The sequence below is a fragment of the Nannobrachium achirus genome (genome assembly GCF_963921795.1).
Source record: "Nannobrachium achirus genome assembly, chromosome: 7".
NCBI lineage: Eukaryota > Metazoa > Chordata > Actinopteri > Myctophiformes > Myctophidae > Nannobrachium > Nannobrachium achirus.
Window position 1 is genome coordinate 55,177,146 of NC_137816.1, and position 13,518 is coordinate 55,190,663.

The window sequence follows — 13,518 nt, forward strand, 5'->3', positions numbered from 1 at the left end:
TAGCAGCAACTGGGTGTAAGACAGGTCAAGGACAGTAGGATTCAAAATGTACTGAATCAACATAATATGACTTCATCACATCCGTGAAAATTAGCAGCGATGCACCTTGGCTTGCCTGGCCATTGCCATTGGTCAAAGCAGGGACAAGGCCCATAAGTGTGTACATTTGAGTGTACATGCGTGGTCGGGTGTCGTGGCATTGGTCACATGCAGTCAGTGCGAAACAAATGGAATGCTTGCTTACGTCTGTGTTCATGAGTTCATGATGCTGAATAGTAACTGCTCATGTTGTCTATACCTTACTTGCAGTGGTGTGAAGTAACTAAAGTAGATTTACTTAAGTACTGTACTTGGGTACAATTTTGAGGTACTTTTACTTTACTGGAGTATTTCCAATTATCAGTACTTTTACTTCTACTCCACGACTCTCAGATCCAAAATATTGTACTTTCACTCCACTATATTTATTTGAAACCTTTAGTTACTAGTTACTTTGCAGATTTCGATTATTAACACAAAACATACATTAACCAATTCAGCCCTATATACTGTATATTTAGGCCATTTGAAAATAGCCGATCTACAAGCCCACAATGTGTTGCGATGCGACACATTGTGAGCTTGTAGATCTGCTGTTTACTCAAGTGCATTTTAAAATCCGGGCGTTTACTTGTAACAGAGTATTTCTACATTGATACTTTTACTTAAAGGTGATACACCATGAAATTTCACTTTTCCTATTTTAAAACCTTTTTTGGGGGTCCCACTAGCACCTTCTATCCTCACAAAGTCCCATTTCTGACCATTGTGGTTTTCTCTGGTTTTGCGAAGGTGAAGGTTAAAAGCATCCCACAGGTTCTCAAAACACGCTGTCCAGATTTGCTACCGTCTGTCCAGATTTGCTGCCGTCGCTGACGTCATCGACAGCCGTTTTTGAAGATTTTTTTTTTTTTTTTTTTCAAAAAATCTTTTTTTCAAAAGATTTTTTTTTCTTCTTTTTTTCAAATTTTACTGCAGCTGAAAATGCTCTGAGAGCCATTCAAAAATGAGAGAGGCTCTCTATTCAGGAGTGGTAATTTAGCCTCAAACCTTTTGAAAAACGTTTTTGGGACATAAACAATATGACATAAGTACTTTTTAAATGCATGGTATTTCCTCCACTGCTTACTTGTATGTCCAGGGTGAGATGGAGTGATTGCACAGGGCTCTGTGAGAGCTAGTGAGTCGCAGATTCTGGGTGTGAAGCTGCAAGTGGACCGTTTCCACACTCGTGTCAAGGTCCTGCTCCGATGATGGTTTCCTGTGACCGCCTCCTTTCACTGGGTGATCTCTGGGCATGGCCTCTGACTCTCTCATCATCGTCATCATCATCATCATCATACAGACCACCTAAGACATGGGGAAGAAGCGTTGTGAGCCAGCTCTAGCTGAAATAATTCAAATCAGAATTACAGTATATAGTTATATATTAGTTCAAATTAAACTAAAAAAGACTTGAAATAGAAGGTTAAATGGAATAGAGAAGAATGCTACAACTAGAAAGGTGCAAGCATGACCAATTCTGTCTGAAAGATATCTCGTCTTACAACCCAGATAGCTCTGTATCTTCTGACTCATACCCATATTCCAGGGCATCTTGCCTTACAACCCAGATAACTTCAGTTAAAAAGTTAACAGAAAACAGGTTTACTCTAGCTGGCCTAAAGTTTCTCTGACCTAGAACAATAGCATGTTGCCTGTATAGCTACCACACTAATAATGTTGGAATTAATATATATATATTAATTTAGCAGCCTAAATGAAACATTTTCTGTAGAACCCTCTATCTTTATCGGAGCAAGGTTTTTGACACAAATGTGAAATAGTGAATTGTATACTGTATGTACGTGCATATGATTTAAAAGCATAGAACTAGCGGGTCTTACCATCAGTTTAGACGTCTTTGATGCAAGAAACATGATGCTGTATTTCAAGATGCTCCTTCTCGTTTGATCAGAGTTCTAAATATCCTTCTTATTCTTCTTATTCCTCCGAGAGAAAGAAACCTCTTTGTTCTTTCAAGCTTTCAGCAGACTCTTAAAAGAACAGAGACCTTGTGAGTTATGGCAGTTCTGTAAAATAGTTGGTATGCCAGTAGTTTTTTTTCCTCTTTTTCTACGATAGTGTTTGGTTGCCTCTGTAGTTCTACAGGCCATGTAGAAGATGCTCTCAGATTTATACTGGTGAGAGAAACATCTCAACGTCACTGTTTCCTCTGATTAAGCATCCTGCTGCCTCACAGGCCAACCACGAAAAGACCAAAAGATGACTACAATATAGGTTAAATGAAAGTTGAGTTGTTAAGTTACGGGGGACTTTCACATTGTGTCAGCCTTCCTGCACCAACTTAACGCTTGTTCTAGTGGAGGATCGATATTGAGTCTATACAATTAATACAATGAAGATTTGGCAGTAAGTTATTCATCAGTATCTTATTCATTTCCCCATGCATGCACTGATGTGCACACTGTTTGCATATGAACAGTTCATTGTTTATTAATGTTGCAGAAACACTGACAAGGGTCACGATCATTCTGCACACCAAAATCTTCACTCTTCACTCCCACTTACTGATTGTGTTTCTAGGCCTGTGACCCGTTTTTTTAGCAAAAAAAAAAAAAAAGAAAACTACCAAAAGGATTGAGGCTTGGCTATAACGATAAGCGGATTTCCGCATTTTGCATCAGTTTCCACAGCATCATGCTTTCCCTTTTGCCCCAGTCCCTCCTGACAACCATAACCAAGACATTTTAGTTTCTTTCTGTGGAGTTGAGCATGTATCCTACGGCAGTGGTTCTCAAACCTTTTCAAGTCAAGGACTCCAAAATTGACATTTAATAGCCCACGGACCCCAATTTGAAAAGATATGCCAGGGACCCCCATATAAGAGAAGATTTTTACGGCTCTATTCTCAAACATTTTAATTTCAAGGACCCCTCAATTTCTTTCTCTGGGACCCAAATTTATACAGTGAAATTAATTTAACTCTGATTCCTAACTATCATTTAGCTGGGGACCCCCTGGAACTCCTTTGCATGAGAACCAACGTCCATACGGCAGTGATACTCAAACTCAGGCCCGCAGGCCACTCCCAGCCCGTGGCACAATTTTGACTGGCCCACCAATCAATCAATGACTAAATTTTCAGTCAGAATCAAGTTATTATCTTATCTTTAATTACAGCATAATTTCATTACTATTACATGAATAATAATCCAGGAAGGGAAAACTGTGTGCGCTCATTCAGAGCAGCAGCAAAGATGAGCCTGAATCAAGAGCCGAAATGTTGATGCAGAGAACCAGCACTTTAACCCAAAATAGACAGATGCTTTCACTTTAATTTTATCATCTCATGCATGCTACCATGTATTTGCCAGAAAACAATGTCAGTTGTTAGAATACGACAATATAAGGCACCAATGAAAGACTGAAGTTGTCAGGTATCATATCATTAATTTTGTCATTTTATAGCCACTGGCATCTTGCCATTTTTGTAATGTGGGTCACCGGTTCAGCTATTTGAGTATCCCTCCCTGTCCTACGGGATGTTAATACCATGCTCAACTGGTATGTCACTTTACTGTCCCAGATGACAGTAATGTGACAATTTAAGGACTTTTAAGACCTAAGAAAGACAAACCATAACTACAAAAACTTCATTGGCCACATTGTCAAATAATATAAGAAAGAGGAATGTAGCTATTTTCACTATATTTATCTGTGGAACTGAGTCTTACTGGGTTATACTGCATTAAGTGTATTCACTCCACATGTTCTTATTTAACGAGTATTATACAGTATTTAACTCATTACGGATCTCTTCCCTTGATCTTCATAGCTACTCTCACCTAATGGTCATGAAGTGTGACCGAAAGAATAAGATCATGTATACAAGTGGCCAAAATGAGTTTCAGACTAGAGACCGGCCTCTCCCTTAGAAATAGGGTGAGAAGTTCAGTCCAGAGGCTCGGAGTAGAACCCGCTGCTCCTACACTTGGAAAGGAGCCAGCTTATGTGGTTCGGGCATCTTGTACGGACGCCTCCTGAGCGTCTCCCTAGTAGGGATGTCCTCGCTACACGCCCCACTGGGAAGAGACCCCGTGGCAGACCAAAGACCAGATGAGGGGATTACACTGGCTGCCTCGGGATCCCACAGGATAATGTTGCTCTGGAAAGGGAAGAATGGAAATCTCTGTTGGAACTGTTAACCCCGCGACCCGATTCCAGATAAGCGGTTGAAGATGGATGGATGGACTTGATATTAACTTAATACGCCACAATAATCACATGGACCCTAGAGTCGGACATTGTGATGTGTTGAGAACTTGTATAGGCTATTTTCAGCAAAGATATTTGGTGTAGTGGGGGAAAAAAATGAACCCTGGATGACCCCAGTCAACAAGTTGAGTTTAAATGGTTAAATGTCTTTCTTTCTTTCTCAAATCCTCAGGAAAAAAAGAAAAGAAAAGTTTTAATTATTTTTCTTTGTCAATGAGTGTTAAATAAACAAAAGTGTAATTATTAAAATCAACAGATTTGATGAGCTCAGCTATATGTGCTTCAGATTAAAAGACAACCACAACATAATATGAACAAACACAATACAGTAACCCACACATACAGTACACATAAAATGCAAACCCCACCCGTCATACACTAAACCCACACTATGATACAGCAACTGCACATACACGCAAAGGTTGGCAATGACTTTCTAGGACTTCTTACCTTCCCTCTGATGTGTCGCCTCAATCTAGGCCAAGCTGTCACCGATAGGGAAGTGGGGTAGGCCCATGTCAACCTGTCACGAGGGGGAAGTGGGGTAGGCCCATGTCTCACCTAAGGGGTTTTCTACTGCCCAGGAACACTTGATTGATGTGTCTATTATTCCTACACCACAAACACACTCTAGCTCATTTCCTGTAGCATCCTGGAATAGATTAACTGAGGTTGGGATCACAGAATAACTGAAATGTTACAAATAACGGAAAGTGACACATCTAGGCAGATCGATTATGTCTATACTGCAAGTATTCTGAAGTGATTTTATCACCCTAATCGGGAGATAAGCGACCGTCAAGTCGCATGTAAAAATCGGCCTGATGGTGGTGATAAATGGGACAGATCCATGTAACACTCCGAACAAGCAAGGATAAACGTCAAAATGCCATAAATGTAGAAAAAAACACCTTATTTTCCTTTGTCATTTGTATTGTTTTTCATTTTGTATATATGCTCTGAGACTTAACACACTTCAACCTTACCCTTGCTTTCCATGAGTTTAAGGGTTAGGTTTTCTTGATTTCTTGATTTCTTGATTTCTAGGTTTTCTTGATTTCTTATAGACACTTTGTTTTGCACGTGTTAACCACATGGACTGGAGCTGTCACGATTTGAACTCCAACTGAGAGTCTTTATTCTTTGATCTGTGGGAATGCTTACTGAGAGTCTGGAGAGCAGCTACAGTTGAAACCTCAGAAACCAAGACCATTTATGTTTTGTCTTTGTTTACTCTGGACTTCTTGAAGGGTTCAGTAGATTTCCTGTAGGATGTTGGTTATGGCAGCACTAATGACAAAATACATGGACATAAAGGACTCACTTAATATTTAACACAGAATGTGCATTCAATTATTTAGAATTGAGAGGAAGGTATAATGCATTAATATAATTTAATTACAATACAGAATTCAATAAAAGTACAAGCTGATCTCATAGTCATATGTGACATCCTGTATCACAAATGATGACTGCATTGCATGCCATAAAAACATTACAATACGATCAACCGTTACTTTTGACTGTCTGACAAGACTTCCTCCTCCGTCCACGAAATGGGGTCAGAAGAAGTGCTGAGTGCTCTTCCCATCATGATCAGAAAATATCTGAGTGTCGCCTGTAGTGAAACTCCAGGGCGGACCACATCAGAGTCAGAGTGACACCACAACACTGACATTATTACAAAGGATGGTGCGTGACAGAAGCAGAGGTCGCGTAGCTGTCTGCAATGCATTAAGCGCCATACATGGTAATGGTGGAAGTGGTGCAGGCAGAGTCTTCCATGTTAAAGCTACTATCCAGGACTTCTTTTAATGAACTACAGGGCGAAGCCTGTTGGGAACTTAATGCAATCATCATTGTGACCAAAAGTCGCAGTTTACCATGAGAAATGTCACAGCTTGTCTCTGTGTGTGTACACATTTTTGCCAGACCCATGAAATGGGTAGGCCTACATAAGCAAATGTCGGTCTGTCCGGGTTTTCTATATAAAGGGTATATATGATGATGACATGATGATGACATGCCTACAAAAGGCATGATGTCATAAATGATGATGACAGACAGGGGGTTGGCAGAACCGGGGTCTGGCACAACCAGGTTGACCTGGTCTAGTTATATTGTATATGGGTATTCCCCAGAATCCCTTTTATGCCCATTATGAAGATCCCTGATGTCAGATGGCCAAGGCATGGCCCATATCTGTGTGGCTGGTTCAGATAGGGATCTATGGGCATAAAATATATTGTATGTTGTGATGTCATGGGAACCACTCTAACATAATCCCTTTTATACCCATTTATAGATTCTGGACAGCTGATGATCCAACCAACTTCCCACTAGGCACTGCACTCCCCTGGGTCCTCTGTGATACACGGCAGGTTTGAGGTTGATTGATTCCATCCTGCCACATTTTACTTTGAACTGGGTGAATGTTGATCATGCAGCGAGTGGGCAGCTTCTGCAGCCTTTCATGAAGTAGGACAGGGAGTCACGCTGGGTGTCAGGCCACCGATGATGTTGCGGCTGTGATGTGCCTACGTGGGAGTTATCATGTTCAAGCATCTTTTCAAAATGCTTGATCGAGATGGAGCTAGAGATAGCTACAAACAACCGAGTGCAAGCTCACACGCTGCTTAAAGGAATGACTCGACAGTCGCTCCATGATCCGGTCAAAGGATTTTGTGACCCAATTTCTGTAACACAGGTGTAAATACAGTAATAGCTCAGATTTATACAGTGATTTTCCAAAGTAGCTTTACATAAAAGAAAATCACACCTAGTGTGAAGTGAGCGTTGCTATTTATGAGTTAATTTCATCAAGCGTCCTGCTAGCCAATCATAGCGCGTCCTGCGAAGCTTGGTCAATGGGACCCTGCAGGGAATACCACGCCTGTCGCCCTCCTGGCCGTTCGCCCCGGGCGTCTATCCGACGTAATGTTAAAACGTAACATTAAAACCTTTTTAAAATCCAAAGTATAATATTTGGATCCGAGATTTTGTGGAGTCTAAGTAAAAGTATTACAAATTGGAAATACTCAAGTAAAGTAAAATAAAAAATAGCTCAAAAGTGTAGACCTACTTTTGTTCAGTAAGTACAGTACAGCCTCACCTAGCGGTCAACGCGGCCAGTGAGTGTGAGACCGGCGGAAAAAATGAGGGCGAACGGCCGAGAGGGCGAACAGACTTGTTACCCTGCAGGCCTACGGTACAACAAACTTTTGACCCCAGACATTTTTTCTGAACACTTTCCCCCCGGTTTTCAACAGGACAACAAACTTTGAGCTGTTCGGGCCAGGATGTAGGCCTTGTGTTTTCCCATTGGTTTTTGACCAGACAAAGCCAGATGTTGGAGCTATAGCTCCTGTTCCAGGAGCACCACTCTTAAGTGACCACTCTCTGCTGTGGCAAATTGGAAATACTCAAGTAAAGTAAAATAAAAAATAGCTCAAAAGTGTAGACCTACTTTTGTTCAGTAAGTACAGTACAGCCTCACCTAGCGGTCAACGCGGCCAGTGAGTGTGAGACCGGCGGAAAAAATGAGGGCGAACGGCCGAGAGGGCGAACAGACTTGTTACCCTGCAGGCCTACGGTACAACAAACTTTTGACCCCAGACATTTTTTCTGAACACTTTCCCCCCGGTTTTCAACAGGACAACAAACTTTGAGCTGTTCGGGCCAGGATGTAGGCCTTGTGTTTTCCCATTGGTTTTTGACCAGACAAAGCCAGATGTTGGAGCTATAGCTCCTGTTCCAGGAGCACCACTCTTAAGTGACCACTCTCTGCTGTGGCCAAGTGAGTGGTGCCTGTTATGAGTTAATTTAATTAAACGTGCAGTCAATGCCGCAGCTTTGCGGGATGGACATACTGTACATTCAGACAAAGCCAGACGTATATAGGAGCGGTTAGCACCGCTCAAAAATAAGTGCTGCAATATTAAAATCGACAAAAGGTTAAGAATGGGTTGGAGAGACATCTTAACTAGGGCCTCAGCGGGGAAAGGCTATCCCGAAGAGGTGGGTTTTGAGTGTAGTTTTGAAGGAAGGGAGGGAGGGGGCGTCTTAAATATTTTTGGGGAGTGCATTCCAGAGGGAGGGGACAGCAACAGAGAAAGCCTGGTCGCCCCAAGTCTCGTACTTGGGGAACTCCGGAACTTCACTGGAGCTGAGAGAACGGGAGACTTAATGTTGGAGAAGATATAGGGGAGCAAGAGTAGTGGTAAGCAGGATTGTGGATCATGGAGGACAGGTGAAATATGGTCTTTGGAGCGGGTACTGCTGAGCACGCAGGCGTCTAAGTTTTGAACGTGTTGGAGTTTATTGAGGACTTTGGAGGTGGTGCCATTGAGGATACTGTTGCTGTAATCAAGATGGGATATGTGTGAGTGAGTGAATGTTTTTTAGCAGCTGAAAGTGTCAGAGAGGGCAATATTCCTACAGTTTGTTGATCTGGTTCAGGTGGGGGAGGAATGAGAGGGCACTGGTAGCATCAATGTGTTTGTGTCATGAGTAAATAATAATAATCTTTATTTACACTTACATTTTCATACAAAAGACAGCAGCTCAAAGTTACAGACGCTTTATTTCTGAACACAATTAAGAACTGTCTTTGTGTGTTCTACTGTGTTTGAGCAAGGCACATAATCTTATTGCTCGCTGCATCCCTAGTACATTTATGTTTTCCCCCCTTCAATTTAGACCTACGATTGAGATGAGGAGAATACAACAATTAACTCACCATCAAAACTCAAAAGCAGAATAGAGAAGTAGGCTACATCTCTCTGAATGTGAATTATTGACAAACTCAATGAAAGCTGATAAAACTAAACCTATGCTTTTGATTTCAGTGTACAGTACAAACATTATTATTGTGTACATTTTCAAAGATTATCAAAGTAATCACAAACACATGAAATCGTCTCATCATTCCTGTCACTTTGCTGGTCAAACTGTGAGGTGATTGGGCCGATTCTAAAAACGCCTTCTAAATCCTGAAGTTTTCTGAAAAACATACTATTTATTAAAAAATTAAAATAATCTATATGTTGCTATGTACTGTACATAGCAACAACAACCCACAAATGGGTTCCCATCTTGAAATTGTAGGCTACTTACAAATGGGTCAAATTCCCCTTTCACATTATTGATATTTGGTTGGTCAAATCTACAAACAGAAGGAGGGATAAATCAACATGGATATTTAAAGATCGGATCTGATTTAAATATGTATCGTTTACATGTGTATCATGAGTTAGGCTAGATCCAAAATGCAATATGACAAGCTGAATTTACAAGATTCCACTAAAGGCTTTATTAATCTTTAATTGAGAGCATGTGCCACTCAGTTTTTTGAGGGAAGTTTCACTGCACCTACTTCTTGGCTCGACAGAGATGTTATCGCACAGAAAGTCCTACCCTGTTTCATCTTAGACAAAGAAAGAAAGAAAACCAAACTAAAACAGCAGGCTTTCCATACCTAGCTTCTGCCGTGTGGTACCGTAGATAACCATGAGAGATAAGGCACAGTGAAAATCCCCATTGAGTAATGAGTACCATGTCCTCTTATCAGCTGCTAAGATCACTATTGTGTGATCTGACATGACCATGGCAGGCAGATATAAAGATCAGGTCTCGACTTTAGAGTGAAGACGGAGAACAGAAGCTCGGAAGAACGATGATGATGCTCCGAAGCAGCATGTCCAAATACCTGGTGAGCTGACGATAATGAATTCAAGTGCAGTACTGCAGGGAAAATGTCGATAGTCTGACACCCCGTTAGTCCTACTAGGTTAGGGTTAGGGATAGTTAGATTTTGAACTCCATTATGATATGCTATCAGGCTTGAGTGAACACACCTCAGTCGTGTTCACTCAAGTCAGATAGCATCTCACAATGGAGTTAAAATTCTAACTTTTCATTTTGTTATGTGGTATCCAACATTTGTTAAAAAAGATCACAGCTCATCTAAAGTGTTGCAATTATATTTCAATAATATTAGGTGACTTCAATCTTTACCTTGTCAATGCATTATGGTATAGGAAATCTAAAGTCTTTGAAAGAAAATTGAAAAATAACTTTAAAATATATTACTTTGGTTCCTCTCATCTCCTCTTATATACTATACTGTCATCCTCTCTCCTCTCCTGTCTACAGATAGCAGCTTGTGTGTCTTTGCTGGTGGTGCTTGCTGTGGCCAAAGGTAAAGACAAGGCAGATCAATGTAACTCAGTACTGATCATCTCTGCAGCGACCCAGTCCAGCTCTGAGGGAAACGGGAACATCCACACCCGGTCACTCTCCCCCTGGACATGGAAGTGAGTATATACTGTACATGCATGCACGCATGCACACACACACACACACACACACACACACACACACACACACACACACACACACACACACACACACACACACACACACACACACACACACACACACAGATTTAACCAGGCACGTGCACACACATACATCGAAAGTGGCTTGAGCCCCTGCCCTTTTATACGTCTGTAAGGTGCCCTCTCCAGAACATGAATGCAGTTTTGCATTCCATGACATACCTGAAATCCATGCTGTTATGCCACACCTATTGACTTGATTATGCTTAGTTCAGTGTTCTTGAACACAAACAATGTTGCTCTTGGCTTTGCCATTCCTGCAATCTGCAGTGCCTCTCACAACTGATTTATGGACATTACAGAGGCTTCAAAATACCGTATGAACACAAGCACAGTTTTAACGGGGATAACAACAAGGCCTGTGGTCTGGACAATATTACAGCAGAACATCTTAAACGTGCCAGTAAAAACTGTGTCCATTGGTTGCTATGTGTTTTACGTTGTTCATGGGTTTTTACCTATTTCCATGCTCACTGTTGTATTAGTGCCGGTCATTAAAGACAAAGTGGGTAAGCTAAACAGCTCAGATAATTATAGGCCAATTGCCTTGGCCAGTGTTCTGTCCAAAGTACTAGAGACAACTGTACTGAGTAGGGGTGTAACGATATAGTAACTGTATCGAAATATCGTTTTTAACTTAAAAAATCGAAGTAGATCGAAATGAAAACAGCTAAAATCGAATCGTATCGTTTTATTTTGTATCGTATCGAATCGGCAGTGTAAAGAATCGATTGTATCGATACTACCTACTTGTCCATTGTATTTGGCATTTTTAAGAAGAACAAATTAAAAGGAGGGGTTTAATTACTTTTCCTTTCCATATAGCTACACTGGTCTATCGATAAATGTGTGTAATCTCTGTGTCATGTCAAGGTGCAGGTTAGTCAATATACAATGTCCATGTATTTGGCAGATAATCACTGTGTTTACTTATTTATATCCATAATAATACATGTTTCCCTTAAAAACCTGCACTATCCACACCTTTCACACAGATTTAATTTCTTTGCTAAAATAGTTACTATATCGATTTTAAATAATTAAATCGAATCGTACCGTATTGCCATGAATGAACCAATATCGTCCATGTATCGTATCGTCAACCATGTATCGTGATATGTATCGAATCGCTATTATAATGTATCGTTACACCCCTAGTACTGAGTAGACTTGAAAGGTTGATTTTGTCTGCTGATAACCAATTTGGATTTAAAAGAAAACATGGCACTGATTTGTGTATTTTTGCTCTTAAAGAGATCTTAGATAAATAAATACAGTAGGCATTATAGGCAGAACTCTACTATGTTTGTACCTTTTATTGATGCTTCTCGGGCGTTTGATCGCATCAATCATGAAAAGTTATTACGTTTTGTTGTTAAGTTATTTTGACACAGAGGGGTCCCCAGTTTCTTAGTCAGAATCTTGGTGTTCTGGTATGCTCACCAGACAATGAGTGTAAAATCAGACGTCTCACAGTGGCCTATAATGAATATATGAGGCTGCTGCTGAGAGCTCAGATAAGCTCCAGTGCGAGCCAGATGTTTGTCAGTATCGGGGTGCCCACCTGCTCTGCTGTGCTACGCAACCATGTACAGGTTTATGTGTAGGGCATCTGAGTCAGTTAATGCTATCATTGCTGTTATAACGGACCCTACACACAGTTCTGTCAGGTTCTCATCTAGACTGTGGAACCATTGTTGCAAATTTCTGACTGTCAGAAACTGAAAATGTGGGCTTGGTACATTTTGCTTTTATTTTTGTATATAAATATACATTTTGTACTGTTTTTTGAGCGGTGGTAAACCGCTCCATAGTGTTTTCCTCAGCGTTTTGCCATAGCAATATGTGTGTGTGTAGCCTATTACATCACCAATTACATCCTAGACCTGTCTGTAGCCACTTTTCCTCAGCGTTTTGCCATAGCAATGTGTTTTCCTCAGCGTTTTGCCATAGCAATATGTGTGTGTGTAGCCATATACATCACCAATTACATCCTAGACCTATATCCTAGTCTTTTTCCACAGCGATGTGTGTGTGTGTGTGTATAGCCTGTATTACATCACCAATTACCAATTGATGATGTTATGCAAGCACGACCACCCACTTCACATTGGGTGTGATTTGTTATTGTATTGTAACTGTGATATGGATCTCCCTGGGTCTGACATAATAAACATTGAATTGAACTGAATAGCCAAGCTGTATAACAGCAACCCTTGGCACATAAGCACCTTATAAGGAATGCCTCTTCCAGACTGTGGTCAAAATTGATGTATGCTATAGTGAAGATATTTATTTATTTGTTAAACATCCTAATTAGGTTGATTTGGTTTTTGCTTGTTCACAATTTAATGTTATGAATGTTCGATAGGCTATCGAACATTCAGCATGCTGCCTTCGACAGATGTTATAGGTTTGATGTTTATTTATATTATATTCATTTTGTCTTCCCAGATTCTCCACCGTAGAAAACCGCATCCCCTCCACCATCTGGGAAGCGGAGTGCAGCAGCAGCTACTGCAGCAACCCTAACCCCAGTCAGCAGGGGGCGCTCACCATCAACTCGGTACCCATCCACCAGCAGGTCCTGGTTCTCAGCAAAAAGGACAGGTGTTACACCACCTCCTACCAGACAGTAGCAGTAGGGTGCACCTGTGTGTGGGCCAAGACAGTCTAAACCACTGTCTGGCCTTCTGGAAGAGGCTCAGTCATTGAACTGCGACACTTTACTGCCATCTGAGAACAGGACGGATAAAAGTCAGCCACATATTTCTGCTGTCGGGCCGAAACCTCTTAACTACAA

General features: G+C 41.0%; 1 protein-coding gene across 1 annotated transcript in view; it reads right to left on the reverse strand.

Annotated features, from left to right (window-relative positions):
• Positions 1-1,359, reverse strand: part of LOC308288857 (interleukin-17F-like) — a gene marked incomplete at both ends in the record, with an annotated part of 2,180 nt that extends 821 nt beyond the window's left edge. Inside the window, one exon of the mRNA XM_080730333.1 lies at positions 1,169-1,359. Coding sequence (XP_080586459.1) covers positions 1,169-1,359 — 191 coding nt within the window. The remainder of the gene's footprint in view (positions 1-1,168) is intronic.
• Between the last annotated feature and the right edge of the window lie 12,159 nt (positions 1,360-13,518).